The sequence below is a fragment of the Xyrauchen texanus genome, chromosome 25 (genome assembly GCF_025860055.1).
Source record: "Xyrauchen texanus isolate HMW12.3.18 chromosome 25, RBS_HiC_50CHRs, whole genome shotgun sequence".
Taxonomy (NCBI): Eukaryota; Metazoa; Chordata; class Actinopteri; order Cypriniformes; family Catostomidae; genus Xyrauchen; species Xyrauchen texanus.
In genome coordinates, this window is record NC_068300.1 from 32371353 (window position 1) to 32389943 (window position 18591).

Here is an 18591-nt window from a genome sequence, read left to right on the forward strand (position 1 = left end):
AATGTAATGAGGGAAATAGGCATCTGCTAGTGCCATCACCGCCTAGTGGCACCTTCATGTTAAGGTGATAGCGGGTCTGCATTTTTAAAAACCTATCGAAACAATACGAAATCTAAATATTTTTAACAATTATTTTTATTGTATTTTTTCAGAGCCATGAAAATTTATTTTTGTTTAGTTTCAGTTTTTCTAATTAAGTTGATTTGAATTTTTCAGTTGACAAATTGTTTTTTTTACATTTCGTAATCACAATCTTACTAGCAACAGTTTATCAAGAAAAAGATCTGTAGAATAATTTCTGTTGGGCTCTTTTCCAAAAAGTCAAACTCATAATGTAACCAAGTATTTTTTAAATAAATGTTCCAGGTTCAATACACGTTAAGCTCATTCAGATGCATAGACATTATTCACAGCAGCGCCATCTTTGATTTTTGACAGGAATGACAACGAGGATGTGAGGGTCTCAGTCTCTAGATGTACAATCTCTTCAATAGGTTGTACAGTTGTTTAAAGTATTTTTGGATCATTCCACTGAAGAAACATTGAAAAAATTTATTTCCAAGAAATTTCAGTAGACAAACAAACTCCAGACAACAGGAGTTGTGAAAAATTAGATGTAATAACTTTTTACTATATGTGAAAATGTGAAAAGTGAAGATTTATAGTACAAAAAGAACTTAAATATTGATCCGTTTCTCACCAACACCTATCATATCACTTCTGAAGGCATGGATTAAACCACTGGAGTCTTATGTGGTACTTCTATGCTGCCTTTGTGTGCTTTTTGCAGCTTCAAAGTTCTGGTCACCATTCAATTGCATTGTATGGACCCACAGATATTAAAAACTCTTCTAAAAGAAGAAAGTCAGTCATATATCTGGGATGGCATGAGGGTGAGTAAATGACGAAAGAATTTTCATTTTTGGGTGAACTCTCCCTTTAAAATATATCGAACCCGGAACATTCGTCTAATCTCAAATATGGACCGGTAAAAAAATAAAACTTTTACTCGTCCCTCGATTATCTATCAAGTTTCCAAATAATGTTGATCTTAATTTAACCATATATCTGTTGTTTTATCGTTTAAAACTTAATCTTTTGTCAAATGTTTTGCTTGAAAAATGTGCTCATTGTATGATATCTTTCTTTACAATAAATTAAACTTGGTTTGATATTTTGTTCTCAAATGTAAAGAAATATAATTTTTTTAACTCCAAATACTGCTACACGTTTACAAATTGTGTGTTGTGATGTATTGCACTCTTTCCGTGTCTGTGATCTGCCAGTTCATTTATGTCATTGTTCCACTCTGATAGCGACCAAACACACATACAGTGAATGAGAAACAAAAACACACTTTAACTTTGAACACATGAAGCCTGAAAATAAGTTTAAAATGTCTTAGAACATACCAAATTAGAGAAAAGTATGGTGCGTTCAAAAACCCCAGTTTAAAACTAATATTTTTTGAATGTTAAGTGGTATCTTTCAGATGAAATATTTGCTTACCCGTACTTAACCGATGGGTTGAAAACTCAGTTTTCAATGTCAGAGATGACGAATCTACGAGGTTCTACTTAACTTTAGTGCTTTATGCTTCAGCAATGAAGCCGGAGTCGTGCCAGGTGAATCTCGTTTAAAATATATATCTGGGATTATCTGCCATTTCCGCTGCAAACTGATCTTATATTTAAGTAGTTATGCAAACATTTTCACTCAGTTCTTTTGATTTCCAAACGTATTTTTGTATTTTGACAATAAATAAGATTTATTTAAATGTGCTTTGAGACTCAGTCCAAATCACCCTGAACCTGTATGTGTATTTGCGGGTTGGGCCAGGGCGGAGTAGTATGATCCTGCAATGAGGCTGCATTGTCAGGACCGCAGACCTAGGACCGCATTTCTAGGACCTTACGTTTTTAGTGACAACGTCACCTACTGAATTAGAGGACCAGTTACCCGCATTTTCTCTGGCAACATAGAAGATGGACAACAATCAGAGTGTGAGTACCAAATGTGAATATATTTTTATTTGTTTAACATTAAAAACAACTGTGGTGCATTGAATTGGACAGCAAAGTTAACGTAGCCGAAATGACAGAGAGTTGCTAACTATAGTCTTAAATGCACTATTATAGAAACCATCTTATATTAGCTTATAATGCTGTAAAACACTAGGTTACTCACGTAACCCCGGTTCTCTGAAACATCAAGTGGAGAGATCCACCTATGGCAGGGGTGGGGAACCCTGCTCCTGGAGGGCCACTGTCCTGCAGAGTTTAGCTCCAACCCTAATCAGACAAACCTGAGGACACTTATCATGGTCTTAATTACTTGAAAAATGTAAGGGCAGGTGTGTTTGATTAGGGTTGGAGCTAAACTCTGCAGGACAGTGGCCCTCCAGGATCAGGGTTCCCCACCCCTGACCTATGGGAAGGGCATCCGTAGACAGACAGAAGCGTGTGACCTATGCTCGGTAAGGACCCACCCCCTTACCTAAGAGAATATAACGACCTGCACCCGCTGCTGCTCCTCAGTAAGTATATTCACTTCTTGTGTAGCAAGCGGGGCAAGCTTGGTGGATCTCTCCACTCAATGTTTCAGAGAACCGGGGAACTATTCATATAGGAATCCAGAGAAATATTGTTCTCTTTCATCATCTCATGTTCGAGATCCACCTATGGGAGACATTGACAGCTCCCTGATTGCACGATACACTCACAGTGAGGTCCTGAAAGCCAGTTAAGGGAACGGTCGCCCCAAAAAGGCGGTGCTTGACACGTCCCATAATCACACACATGACAACCCTGAAGCACACAAGTGAGAACTGTGTACAGGTAGAGCATAAATAACATGTTAGTGGCACAAACATAAAATTCAGCACAGCAGCATACAGTAAAGACAACACCCAGACAGGAATGTTAATGCATGCTTGGTGACATGAATGTGCATGGCCAACCGGCCCATAAACACTTTTTCTTACTAAGAAGTGTTGCTTAGAAATGGGATTCCCAGAGTGAGGGGGGCCCAAGAGATAAAGAGCTGATTACTCTTCCGAAAAGCACTGGTCCTATCCAAGTAAGCCCGCAGGGCACGGACCGGACACAGACCATTCAGCCTATGATCCTCTGCAGATGAAAAAGGAGGAGGGTGAATAGAGGAAAGCTCCATTACCTCACACGAGAATGCTGGGAAGTATTTTGGCATAAAGGCCGGGTTAGTCTTAAGGAAAACCTTATCTCCACTAAGAGAGAATTTAGTGCACGAGGAATGAACAGAGAGTGCATGCAGGTCACTGACACCTTTAGCTAATGCTAAGGCCAGGAGCAACACTGCCTTGAAAGACAGCAATTTTAGTGAAATGCTTCCCACGGGCTCAAAAGGCAGCTGACATAAAGCCTCCAGCACCATAGAGAGGTCCCACTCAGGAACAGTTCTCCTAGTAACTGGGAGTTAACGGCGGGCACCCTTCATAAATCTACGAATGAGGGGGTGCTGCCCTGCCGTTGAGCCGTCAAACCCAAAATTACAAGCGGAAATAGCTGCCAGGTAGACCTCAATAGTGGAAAAAGAAATTAAATTAAATAAATTAAATTAAAAGCGATAGTTGGGTGATTTGCATGAAACATGTCAAGAAAATATTCTGGACCTATTTAACTCCACATCAAAGAAACAAATATGAAATGATATTTTGCTTGAAGAAAATGAAGCCTATTTTTAGGGCCATTAAAGTTTTTTACATTGTGACATTATTTTCATGACAGCTGCACATATTGTACCCTTCAATTCTCATTACTGCAAAATTAAAAAAGTTATATGTAGGGCCCTATTTTCATGAGTGTGCAAAGTGCAGCAATACGCACTATGACCATGCTTAAGGTCTTATCCAATTTACATGAAAGCGCTAATTCTAAGTGCAATTTTCATGCCAGCGCAAGCGTGTTGGGTGTATTATATGTTAATGAAGTGGCACAAAGCGCAATTTGCAAGTTTCCTAAGAAATTGGACGTTGCACTGCGCAAAACCCAAATTCAGTTCCTGCATTTGCAGTTTGGAGAATCCACCAGGATGTGGTAAAAAAGTCCAAATGTCCAAACTCTTAAAATATAGTGGAACATTAAGTCCATGACAATCACTGTTGTAGATGTTTTGAGAAAAAAAACGAATTATGAGATTCGAAACTATCTCAAGTCAAGTCGTTTGTATTTGTATAACGCTTTTCACAACACACATCGTTTCTAAGCAGCTTTACAGAAAATGAAACTGTAATATCTATAAAGTCTTAGAGTGATCATTGATTAAATAGGATTGCAAATTGTGTATACAAATGTAATTATAATTGTATTTAGAACCCCAGTGAGCAGCTGAAGGCAACTGTGGCAAGGAACACAAAACTCCATAAGATGTTGGTTAATGGAGAAAAATAACTTTGGGAGACACCAGGCTCACTGTGGTGGCCAGTTTCCCTCTGGCTAAACGGCATGAATATAATGCCGATATCAGTTATTTGTGTGCAGTGCAAGTCATGGTTTAAAATGATTAAACTAAGTAAGTGTTAAGGTCCAGGGTTTAAAAACAAAAATGTTTTTATGAACTTTAAGATTAATGACTAATGTCTTTGAAGTCCATCCTTGATTAACTGCAGAAGTTCACATTGGTGCATTGTCCTTTGTTAGTTGGCTGATGAAGGATTTTGTTGGCAATTAATTGATAGTCTATGTATTCCATTTCAAGAGTGTAGTCCATCAATAGACAAAGGTGATGCAGGCAGAGATCAATGAGGTGCATCACAGTTCAACCAGCAGGTCATTTTGGTGAGGTTCAGTGGGGTCCATCCTAAGTCCAAGGTTCAGGCAGTGGCATATGAAGTATCCCATATCTTACAGTTGGAGATGGCATCATTTCATCCTCTGGAGTCAAAAGACTGAAGTGATATCTGTCTAGCACCGGCTGTAGTTTGTCATCATCACTCAGCGACACATAGCAGTGGAGTCCGACACCAAGCAGGAACAGAGGTGGATCTGGCAACCTCGGGATATAAATTACATGGGAACAAATAGAATAATATTAGCGTAGATGCCATACAATATTATGCAGCGTTATAGATCATGATAAATGTTTCTGGTTCCAGACCAGAAAAAGCAGCCTAATTATAAGTTGAAATATTAATTAGGTGTATGTCTGGCTAAATAGATGAGTCTTTAGTCTAGACTTAAAACTATTTAATAGTTTAGGAGCCAAATAAGAAAAGGATCTACCTCCTTTTGTGGATTTTGATATTCTAGGAACTATTAACAAGCCAGAATTTTGTGATCGTAATGAACATGATGGAATATAGCATGTCAGGAAGTCACTTAAGTACTGTGGAGCTAGACCATTCAAAGTTTTTACGTAGTTTACAGAATATTAAAATTAATATGAAATGTAACAGGTAGCCAATGTAACGACTATAAAATGAGGTTAATATGATCATATTTCTTGGTTCTAGTCAGCACTCTGGCTGCTGCATTTTTAACCAATTTAAGTTTATTTATTGAACTTGCTGGACATCCTCCCAGTAATGCAAAACGATAAACTAGTCTTGAGGTCATGAATGCATGAATTAGTTTTTCGGCATCAGCAACAGAGAGCATGTCAGCAACAGAGAGCACAAGAACTTATTCTATGATTCCTGACAATATCTACCAGGGGAAGCATGTATAAGGAGAAATACAGAGGCCCTAAAACTGATCACTGTGGCACTCCATAATTAACTTTTGTTTGATTTTACTATTCCTTGTTTACACATACAAAGTGAGACACTGTTCTCTGATGTGCTGTGACAGTTGATTGCATAGTTCAAATTGTATTTCTGATTATTTAAATTGTACCAGTAAAGAAATCCATGAAGTCATCACTATTGTGCTGCAACGTAATATCTAGTTCAGTCGATGCTTTATTGTGAACCAGTTTAGCCACAGTACTGAATAAACACCTCGGATTCTTGTGGATATTTTCAATGCGTTTTCTAAAATATGGTGACCTGGCAGCTTTAAGTGCCCATCTGTAGCTGCAGACACTATACTTCCATGCACAATGAAATACTTCTAATTTTGTATTCTTCCACTTGTGCTCCATTTTCCGAGCTGGTCTCTTGAGAGCATGAATGTGATCATTGTACCATGGTGAGGGACTTTTTTCTTTAACTATCAAAAGTGCTAGAGAAGACTATTTATATTTTCATTTATTACATCAAGTTCTTCTAGACTTTTTGGCTTACAGAGTATGTGAGACAATTCTGGAAGACTATTTTAAGTGGTTGAAAGAATAGTTCTACCTGAACGATAGTATGGTGTAGACTGAATGACATTAGCTGATTGCAGCATACAAGAGACGAGGCAATGGTCTGTGATGTCGTCGCTCTGCAGTAAAATTTCTATAGTATCAACATCAACTCCATATGACAGAATTCAATCTAGCATATGATTATGGCGATGAGTTGGTCCTGTCACATTTTGTTTGACTCCAAGAGAGTTGAGAATATCAATAAATGAGTGACGAGGCTCATGTTTATAACAATAACCTGGGGGAGTAGATTCATTTAAACTAATATATTAATCCAGTTTAAGCCAGGTTTCAGTCAGCAGAGCACATCCAAACTATGATCTGTAATAATTTCATTTACAATTAGTCTTTTGGTAGAAAGAGATCTAATGTTTAGTAGCCCTACCTTTTATATGATGTTTAGCTTCAATTTTTTCCAATTGATTTAGTGAGAGTTTTGTGTTTGGTAGTTTGGGTAAAAGACACAGTATATGATATATCTATATGATATCTAGGTGACACAGTCTCTATGTGTTGTAGTTTATGTGACCGTTGTGATGTTTTAAGGCAGCTAGCAGATGTTCAGATTAACCAGTGTGTCTGCTTCCTGACCTTGGCCCCAGTTAGTCAAACACTATCACTATTAATACTATGAGCCAAATTGCAAGAGAGGAGACTGACACCTTTCCTGGAGGGATGGAGTCTGTCTCTCTTTAACAGGTCAAGTCTACCCCAAAAACTCTTCCAATTGTCTATAAATCCTATGCTATTCTCCGGACACCATTCGGACATCCAGCCGTTCAGTGACACTAATCTACTATAAACATCATCACCACAATGAGCAGAGAGGGGGCCAGAGCATATTACAGTGTCTGACATTGTTTTTGAAAGTTCACATACCTCTTTAACATTATCTTTAGTGATCTCTAACTGGCAAAGCCGGACATCGTTAGTGTATTACAATTATTAAAATTTTAGAAAATCTACGTTTAGCATTAGCCAGCACTTGTAAATTTGATCTGATTTCAGATGCTCGAGCCCGGAAATGCATTTAATAATAGTAGCGGGAGTCTCTATTTCCATGTTTCTTACAATAGAATCACCAATCATTAAGGCTCTTTCAACATGATTCTCAGTGGGGGCATCACTGAGTGGGGAGAATCGATTGGAAACCCTAACAGGAATGGGAGAGTGGTGTTGCTTTAATGAGAGAGTATGCCACTGAAACATCACCCAAATGCCCTGCTGCGAGGGCTCTGCATCCGGAACCAGAGTGTGTACTTGCTCGCTGTACTACCTGCATCTGAAACATTATCTACCGGCTTCTCTTTCTCACTGACCTCCACTATGCGTGTCTCTAACTCATTAACCTTCTCCATCAGCCTGACTAATTCCTTACATTTATCACATGTGAATCCCTCACTGCTAACAGAAGAAGCTATATTAATTAAACGTGGCATGCAATCCAGGAAGAAATAACATGAGCGGATGCAATGACTTACCGCAATTGTTTGGTGTTGTTGTTGTTATGGTTGTTCTTGAGTGGCGATGGTTTGAGATCGATGTGGTTCCTAATTCGGAGATGTTTGAGATTGATGCAATAATCTGTGTAAAACACTGGAGAAAAAGAATGCACGCAGTCGAGATGCGAGATGTAGACAAGCGGGGGAAAAAAGAGAGAAAACGTAAAATACACGCAGATGAAACAGTAGAAAAGTGGAAAAACCTGAAGCACATGGTAAAATGGCAAAGGATGAAACGATGAATGTATAAGAATAAGCAATGCTAAGCAGGCTACAAACACTTGTGCAGTGTTCTAGCAGCATGGTTATTTTACACCAGGGGTGGCATGGTGGCTCAGTGGGAAGCACTGCAAGAAGGTCCCTGGTTCAAGTGGAGTTTGCATGTTTTCCTGTGTTCACGTGGGTTTCCTCCAGGTGTTCCAGTTTCCCCCACAGTCCAAAAACATGCAGGTTAAATAAATTGGAAATTCTAAACTGACCATAGGTGTGTGTCATTCCTGTGATGGACTGGCCATCAGTCTAGGGTGTTTCCCTGCCTTTGGCCCCAATACAGCTGGGAAAGGCTCCAGCACTACCCACAACACTACATAGGACAAGCGGCTTTAGAAGATGGATGGAATTTTCCAAAATTTGTCGTAGAATGATTTTTAAATAATTGCAAAAGGGGCCAGTGGAAGAATTTGGACAGACATTTTTTGGGGGGATTTGTTATGATTTTATTGACCACTTCATTATTTTGTTTATATTTTCATTTTGATTTGAATTTAGAAATATATATTTGTAATTTTCTAATTTTCGTGTTTCAATAAATTAATTTATTTTTACATTATCAAAATCGACCAGTAGATATGAAGTGCATTCTGATTCAATCCACGTTAACACTAGCTATGGTATGTGTATCAGTAGATGAAAATGATTAATAATACTTAAATTCTCTATCATTTAAAAGAGCATACATCAAAATCCTGACGAGAACATTTTCTATGCATTTAAAAGAAGCATGTCACTGTCATAAAAAATATGCCTGACATTCATCAAGAATGCAGTTAATGCACAAAAGAATGTAAGTCCATATTTCTATTCTTTTAATTCATTGCATACGGTCCATTTATACTACCAACTTTGTATGAATGTGCTGTCTTTGTTTAAATCATTGGTGCTTGAGGGAATGGACTATATAATAGAACGCAGACGCTGGAATAACCGGAAAAAAACCTCAGAATTAAACTGCACTTTTTGCTCGTGGAGCGCATGATATTGCCAAACCCACTTGTGCCTACACTTAGTACATGCTTGCGCAAAAATACAAAAACTTTATGGTCATGCCCATTGACTTTGCACTTAATGCTTGACCTCTTAAGAGGGCCAATTATCTAAATTGTAAAGTATTTACACATCATACTAGTAATAAATGGGAATAGTTAAACGTCTGACTGCATTACGGTAATGAGAATTTAAGGGTAAAATGTGAATTATTGGCATCTTAAAGGAATATTCCGGGTTCAATTCTGATTAATCTCAATCGACAGCATTTGTTGCATAATGTTGATTACCACAAAACACTATTTAGACTCATCAGTCCTTTTCTTTAAATAAGCATAAATCAAAGTTAATGTGAGGCACTTACAATGGAAATGAATGGGGACAATTTTTGAAGGGTTTAAAGGCAGAAATTTGAAGCTTATTAATTTATAAAAGCACTTACATTCATTCTTCTGTTTAAACTCACGTATTATTTGAGCTGAAAAGTTGTTTAAATCTTCATTTTGCGGGTTTGTTGACATTACAACTTCATAGCAAAACTGGCTATATCTTTACACAAAAAAGGTTCGTATGCGATTTTATCTTTGTTTGTTTTTTTATATAGGGTTAAATATGATCAGGACATTTTCTTGACAGGCTTCATAAGAATCAACCATTTTGATTATTAGTCTTAATATAATTAATTCAAATGGATCTGTTGGATGTGCAATTATTGGCAAAGGACCTACCCAGAGAAACTCCCAGGTATGTCAGTTATTTCAAAAAGATGCAAATAGTTAACTTTCATTTATGTATCATCTCCTGTTAGTCAAATTAAATTTCTATAATATACCCCCCAAAAAAAAGAAGAAAAAAAAAAAGGTATTTAACACAACAACAATAAAAAGCAATCACAAAAAACAAAACAGACATTATTTTTTATTTTCAGAGGGGAAAGGTTTGTCTATATTTATCAAGAGTTCTTTTCTCAACTTTCGTTTCCGAAGTTGAAAAGCTAGTCCCTTATCTAGTCCTTCAAATAAAGTAAAAACAATAATCAAACAAACACAAAGTTAACGAAAATAAAGAGATGCCCAGGAGACGTTCACACCTGATCTAGACAGAGGCCCCAGTGTGAGAGAGTCAGTAGTACTAAAATACACTCCTGCTTGTCCATAGTACATCACATAATATGTTTGCTTCCCTTATGCCGAATCTCCATTCATGTACACTTTATTGCACATACTGGACAGAACAACAGGGCACCTGCCTTTGGTACGAACATGATCAACTGACATGCAATGACTGAGCTGCAGCAGCAAGTTTTGAATAAGTGAAGAACACAAAGCAGGAAATAGACAGTGCTTTGGCCGTCATGCAAGTCAATACACAGAAATGGGTAACTGAGTCAACGAACGTGGCCTTTTGAAAGGCCGTAAGGTGTTACGCCCGCCAGATGTACATGGGCAGCACATTACGCATCTTATACTGTGATAAAGAGAGGCACTGTTATCATATATTTAATTTTTGTTAAATTAAGGCAAATGTGCAGCAATTTGCACTGCATGATGCAGTGTACGGGAAGTCTCTTGGTTCTATGTTAGAAACTAGCTGGCTGAGTAAGAGTTTGGTATTATACACCTAATGGCGCATCCACATGACTCATCAGGTGCCACTTTGTCCTCCACATGAAAAGTTCTGCAGAGAACTTGTATTGCGAGGAGGGTATAGTTGCAGGCATTGCTCCAAAAAGGGGCGCGAGCTCCAAACAACCAGCAAAGATATAGGGAGCCCCCAAAACCTAACCATGAGTGGAAGTGACACCCCCTTTTGGAGTATCTCCGTCCCTTCTAGAGTAACCCCACCCTCTTTTAGAGATCCCACCCCCAATTGGAGATCTCTGGCCTGCAGCTATACCTACTTGCTGGCATCGGCCACATAATGCGTTATCTGAACTGTCCGGTAATCATTGACTTATGCTTTGTAAATCAGTGGCACTAGGATTAAAGATAAAATTGTTTACATTTGGATTATACACTGATCAGCCACAACGTTAAAACCAACAGCCTAATATTGTGTAGGTCCCCCACGTGCTGCCAAAACAGCACCAACCCACATCTCAGAATAACATTCTGAGATTATATTCTTCTCATCTGAGTTACAGTAGACTTTGTCAGCTCAAACCAGTCTGGCCTTTCTCTGTTGTCTAGGGATGGGCGACGCCACTTATTTTCTTTTCATTCCGATACCAAGTACATTTAGGCCAGTATCGCCGATATCGATTCCAATACTGATACCTCTAATGAATTACATTTTTATGAATTCTTTGGATAAAATTAATAACTTAAATTATTACTTAATTTTTGTATATATATTAATAGGCCTAAGCAGAAAATTATTAGGCTGTTTGTTTACCTTTTAAAAATTATTAAGTAATAGCAACATATATGTGACAGGGCGGAGTGCGGGGCCAGGTCGTGATTCTACACACTGGGCCCTTATCAGGCTAATCAAGCCTCTGAGAGGGATAAAGGCCGACTGCGGAAGATGGTGCGGGAGAGAGAGATCGTTAACGGGCATGCCCATCATGTGTGTGTTTGTATCTTTTGTTTAAGTTTCTCATTAAACTATTACTTATATTGTCAAGCCGGTTCTCGCCTCCTCCTTGCCGGATTTCGGCACCAGTGTAAAGGGGTTTAGACGGGCAAGGAGGAGGCGAGAACCAGCTTGACACTATAAATAATAGTGTTTGATTATTTCTGTAACTGTTGATCTCCTGGGATTTTCACACACAACATAATTACTAGAATTTACTCCGAATGGTGCCAAAAACAAAAAACATCCAGTGAGGGTCAGTTCTGTGGATGGAAATACCTTGTTATAGAGAGAGGTCAAAAGAGAATGGCCAGACTGTTTTGAACAGAAGAAGTCTGTTAACTCAGATAACCACTCTGTACAATTGTGGTGAGAAGAATATCATCTCAGAATGTTATTCTACACTTATGTTACACTTTGGTGCCACGAGGGGGACCTACACAATATTAGGCAGGTGGTTTTAATGTTGTGGCTGATCAGTGTATGTTACAGGGGCTACTGATGAAAATTAGCACTTTTGAGCTAACTCGGGTACATTTACATTGTTTCAATGTTGATTAATGTACACTGTCCCCTTTCAAAAAAAAAAAAAAGAAATAAAGAAATACATTACAGAAGTGAACATGGCAACGCTAAAGTTGACGCCTCACTTCTTATGGTTTAAGAACGAGTCATGTTGAAGCCCATTCAGTCTTGGCAGGAAAGTCATTTGACAATGCAAGCATGAATTAGAAGTGTACATTTAAAACTTTTGCCATTGTTCATACTGCACAAAAATCCAATTTGTTAGACTGTTTGCACTGTAATTTTGAGAGTGATGAAATCTGATCATTGAATTCAGACAGTGTAGTCGATGTTGACTCATTTATCAGTGAATGAATGAATTCAGACACAGCTGTAGACAATACTGTGTTTCATGAATGACGTTGTACATGTCACATCATGAATAATGGAAAAAGCTTCTTGAAATCAAATCTGACAGTGCAGACTGAAAAGCATTGCCAAGAATCTGATTAAAATCAGATTTCAAACCACATATGGATTTGGTTTGGATCAGGTTCGTAAAAATCAGATTTTTCTTTGCTTTTCAGACTATAAATAACATGCTCGACTAATATATGTTTTTCAATGGCAGTTGCCAATAATGAAAATTAGAGAGCTGGATGGCCTATATGATGTAGCCTAATACAGTTTATAGCAGCTGAAATGTTCACAATACATTGACATTAAATGAAAGTTTTTAATAATATTTCAATATTCACAAAATATTTGAAAAAGAAATTGGATTACCACTGAGAATCTAATGCTTCTTTTAACTGGACAAGAAGACATGGTTACCAGTCGATGCTGACAATTTTGAAAAAAGCAAAATATCGGCGGATTTATCAGTCTACAGTCGCGGTCACACTACACTTTGAACTCTATTGACTTTTATGTAAATGCATCTGAACACAGAGTGGATGGACTACTTTAACAGTTTAAAAATGATAGTATTTGTTATTTGCGATGTGTTATTAAAACTAGAAGCCCTTGAGCATGACATCATATCCTGTCCATTGCGGTGTCCAAAATAATTTTGCTTGCGCAAAGCCTAGTGTGACTGCTGCTTATCACTACAAACAATGAAACTAACAAAGCTGACTGACTGAACCATATTTTCTAATTTCTCTTGACGTTTTCCTTAAATAGATGTTCACTGATGTGCATAACAAACAATGGATGGAATACTGGTTATCATATGTCTCTGAGTGCAGTTGATCAGTTAGTACCAACATACTTGAATGTCTCAATTCAAGCCTTTGTTTCCTCTCTTCAGCCGGAATGGAATCATAATCACATAGATAAGAACAACCATAACAGGAATAAAAAAAATGGATACAGAGGTGATACAAAATTCCAAAACAGTAAAACTTCAGGGAATCAAACAAATGAAGGAACAAACAAAAATCGTAGAGAAGATACCACAATCAGACATGCTTTTGAGCTGTTTAGTTTGGCAAGAAAGCAGCTTGTCATATTATAGAAACCTCACAGTGAAAAGAGTTATGCCCCTTCAAGATTACAAAGCACAGTATTCAGTCATAATTATAGATATATTTCTTCCGTTTTAAAAAAAGTCCTTTTAGAATGAATTGGAACGCGATAAACTGTCTTGTACCGTGGTATCCAATGCTGTGGCTTTTCCCCAGATGCCTCCAACCACCCCCATTTTTATTTCATTTTGTACCAAAAATACTTCTTTGAAAAAGAAGAAATGGCGGTACACACAAAACAAAACTGAAGTTTTCCTTGAGGACGTCTTGAAGGCCCAGAACCGGTCCCACTTCCCAAAAAACTGAAACAAAACAAAAAACCCTTCCTGAAGAAAACCAACTTTTGCATCTCAATTTTGTTTTGAGAAAACAAGACTGTAAGATTAATTCATTCAGTCCATCATTTGATCAACAACATGCCCTGCCGATCCCCCAAATTGCTGGTCAATCAAATCAGTGTAATTTATGATAAAACGTCATAAAAACAGGAAAAATAGAGTGGTGAGAACGTCAGAGCTTTACGTATATTTCAAAACATCCACAAACGTTTTGACAACTTCTTTTGTATTAAATACTTTGGTCTTTGGTCAATAGTTCTCTTCTTAATTTATACAGATACTGTATTTGTACACACAAATATACAAGCGCACATGTTCACATGTACGGTATAAATGTGTCTGCATTTTGTCCCCACTTTTTTCCATAAAGGACTTTTTGCACGAAACATCAAGATCAAAATAAATAAGGAATTCAAAAAACCAAACATGAGTACCAGTATTTATATTCTCCTGAAATAAAAATAACAGAAAACAAAATGTCACACAAAAATAAAACAAGAAAATGCCTTATGTACAGCGTTTTTCATCGGCGAATAAAGGCCTTTATTAAATAAACAGACTTTGTATCTTTCAAGCAGCCTGAGGCTTTAAAACGGAAACAATCGTCCTTCAAGGTGCACAGCCATTATCCACGACCGCCCCGTCATGATTCTCCAGTCTGGAGTCTTGATTGTTTTTTGTGGGTTTTTTTAAATAATCTACATTGTTGTGTTAGTTTTTTCTTCAAGTGATGGCGATGGCTACTTGTTTGTCTTCAGGTTGCCGCGGGCAATCCTCCTCACCTGCGAATTGTGGGAATCCAAAGGAATGCTAACTGTTGGGAGGTCCGTCGTGCAGGAAGTAAGTGGTCATCTCACCCTTGCCTTTGACCTTTATGACCCCTCGACACTCCAGCTGGTAACCTTTACTAGCCAACACCTGGTGCAGGTCTGTGGTCACCTGAAAGTGCATGTCAGGGCATCCTTTTCATTTTGTTCAATTATTAATACATAGAATAAAAGTACAATGTTGTGGGCAAAATGAATCATCTATTATCATGTTCTTGTATGTGATGAAAGTGGATGTTAATGGGAATGTGATAGACTCTTACAATAGAAGATAATGTCAATTCCACTCAATCATGTCATGTTCTCAGTGAAATTGAAGTATATTTGTTGACTTTTTTAGGATTTTTGAAAATGTTTATTTTACTTTGTGTAAGATCAGCATGCAGTAACACACTGATGCAAAAAGAGATTTATGTAGTCGTGAAATGATAGACCCTCCACTTGACGAAATCCGTTCACAAGTAGGGCTAGGTAGATATACAGATTTGATTTGAACACATAAAGGCAGCATAAAAGGTATCCATATGACTCCAGTGTTTTAATGCATGTGTTCTGAAGCAATCCAATTGGTTTTGGGTGAGAAAAGATCAAAATATAACTTCCTTTTTTCACTGTTTTTATGGTGAACAATTACTTTATGAATAAATATAAAGATCATTCAAATGAAGACGCGATGCATCAGAAAATCAACATTTAAGTGCTCGCAGGAGACACTATTGAGAGGCAAAATACCAATGGTGATTTAAATGCTGATCTGTCTCATCTGAAGGCTTGTGATCATTTTAAAATTGTAAGCTGTCATTCACAGGCTCAAAGGTTTACCTGAATGCGGTCTGGGACACCTGTACTGTCCATTCGACTGGCCACGTTAACTGTGTTTCCCCAGATATCATACTGGGGCTTCCTGGCTCCAATAACTCCTGCAACCACTGGCCCGATGTTCAGTCCTGCACACACACATACTTATTTTATCACAATTGTGATAAAAAGTACAACTCATGGCATTTAAACAACTTGACTGGTATTGAAATTCAAAACAAATAAAATTATGAGGTATTTCACATTTTACATTGTTTTTCTTAATCACTGGTGACTGGCGCCCTGGGACAACTTAATCTATGACAACAATAAAAGGCTAGGGAGCCCTACTGACACTCACCAATCTTCATCTGAAAGTTGTTGAAGGAATGCTCATTAATATACTTCATCTGTTCGCGGAGGTGCATGGCGTAGTCGGCGAGGGCGGTAATATGTGAGCGGCCTTCCTTGTCATAGGTGGAGTCGTTAAGGCCGGATGCAGCCATGTAGGTGCTGCCAATGGTCTTTATCTTCTCCAGCTGCCTGTATTTGTCCTCACTGATAATCTGCATTAGAGGAAAGACAGGAGGATTTAGACTTCATCAAAACTGTAGATTATAAATCACTGTAGACCCAGTCTGTCTGAGGAAGTAAGAGCCTCTTCAAAATGTTTTTCTTGTTTTAATCAATTTCTTACTAGTGTTGATCATTTAGAAAATGTTATTTCATGTGTATTAAAGTAACCTTTATATTACTTTAATGTGTGTTAGCTTAGGTACAATTTAACAAGTTGAATCAGTTCAGGAATGCCAGAGGAAACTAATCATTTCTCTGATAAATTGACCAATCAGAATAGATATGCAAATGATGCAACATTATTTGTAGTAACACTTTACTGCATCATCAAGCCAACTTGTGGATAACACAAAATTGCTAAATAAATGAGACAAAATTAATAAATATTAGGCCTGTCAATCAATTGCCAATAAATTTATCTAATTATATGTTTTTTAACCCAATATTCTTAATAATGAATCGCACTGAATACAGCTCTAATAAATATAATTGGATAGTTAAAATATTGATTGTAATTGTTTACGGTTTTCAAAACACGTAACCGACTGTATGACAGGGCCACAAATACATTTGCCAAAATGAATGAGTGCATAATGGCTTTTAGGGAGAGATCACCTGTGTATAGAAACATACATTTCAACAAAACACATATAATATATAAGATGGCTAATCAACAAAAATAATCAATTGTAACACTGGAATGTAAACAGGTTTGATCAATATTTATTGACACGTCAGCCTCCATGGACTTTGTATATCCATCAGTTTATAATGTAAATCAAGCTTTACCCACCCTTTCATTCCTCCATCCCTTCAAATCTTTCCCTCACTCATCCCTTTCAAACCCCTAGCCAACTAACCTCGTCAAAATCAGCGATGATCTCATTAAGCAGCCTAAGACACTCCACTCCCTCATTGTTGGCCTCCAGCTCCACGTAGAACTCAGAGAAGTTGCTGATGGAGGCGAACATGACGGCCACACACTCACATGATTGGTAGTACAGCTCGTCATTTCTTCTCTCTCGGGCTAGAAAGTGGGCGGCCACATCTTTAGGCAGGATGTTGTGGAGGAGTCGGCGGTTGTAGGCTTGAAGTTCTTCCATTTCCTCCTTCTCTTCTGTGGCCTGTTGATGGACAGACAGATAATTATTATATAGAGCAGGGGTTTACAAACATTTTGATATCAAGCAAGACCCATTTACTGTATACTGACTGAGAAAAATAGTAAATATGATGTTTGCAAATATAAATAATTGTTTTTTATATTGTTATTATAATAAAGCCAAAAGAAATTATAAAAATATTATCTGCAAAATATTTACTTTTTATTAGGTTGTAATCAATTTCTAACCATTATAACAGCTATATTACATTTATGTGTAGACTTTTGAAAGCTCAAACCGTAATAATGTCAAATTCTGTAAATGTATACTTTTTTAAAAACTTTTTTACACCCCTTTTAGCAGACTACTGCAGCCTATTATTGTATTATCGGTATATATACATTGTATACTAACCCTGCCTGTAATGGCACATACATTTTAGTTTTTTCTTAAATTTGCCATTTTACATGTTGCTCAGATGGCCATTTCTAAATGAGCAGTTCTTGGCCAGGATAAGCTACAGTGGACCAGTCTGGCTCTGCAAAACTAGATGGTAGGGCTGCATGATTATGAAAAAAATCATAATTGTCGCTTATTATTCCCTTGATACTGAAATTGCAATGTATTTAGATTAATAGAATTTACATTCAAAAAATAAACATTGAGGTGGATCAACTGTATGCTGTATTGTTTACTGCTGTTTTATACATCAGTAAATCATGACTAGTTACCCAAACTGTCATTTTTACATTGGCTCTCTCAGAAGCATAAAAAAACAAAGCTGTTATTCAAATTTTGAATAAATCATACACAGAAGCGAGCAATAGACATGTATCTGATTGGTTTAAATGATCAACCACTGCAAAAACATATGTTAAATACAAAATGATTGATTCGATTAATAGTGGAATCAAATATTTCAGAAGCAATACTGTGTATGTCAGATGGGATGTGCAGACTAAACATACAACTGGCTATGATATCCAGTAACATCATGGCCACATGTTAATCATCTTAGTGTGAAAACCTAAAAGCAACATCAACAGGTGTTATGGCTTAGTGGTTCAGCTTTTGGCTGGTAGCCACAAAATCTTGTAGGTTCAAACTCCAGAAGACGCCAAGAACTATCACCACTGTGCCCTTGAGTACGGCACTTTGATCCTCAGGTACTGTTTCTGTAGTATGCATACTGAAAGTTGTTTTGGAAATTGTAATGGAAGCCAAATAACCAATAACACGAACAGAAATCCCAC

At 37.4% G+C, this 18591-nt stretch overlaps 1 protein-coding gene across 3 annotated transcripts in view; it reads right to left on the minus strand.

Moving 5' to 3' along the window:
* Positions 1 to 13861: 13861 nt before the first annotated feature.
* Positions 13862 to 18591, minus strand: part of LOC127618738 (adenylate cyclase type 6-like) — an 84358-nt gene continuing 79628 nt past the window's right edge. For all 3 annotated transcript variants that reach the window (XM_052091357.1, XM_052091358.1, XM_052091356.1), the window contains 4 exons: positions 17096 to 17359; positions 16021 to 16225; positions 15684 to 15808; positions 13862 to 14973 (listed from right to left, as the gene is read on the minus strand). In XM_052091357.1, the coding sequence (XP_051947317.1) occupies positions 14845 to 14973; positions 15684 to 15808; positions 16021 to 16225; positions 17096 to 17359 (723 nt within the window). In that variant the 3' untranslated portion in view covers positions 13862 to 14844. The remainder of the gene's footprint in view (positions 14974 to 15683; positions 15809 to 16020; positions 16226 to 17095; positions 17360 to 18591) is intronic.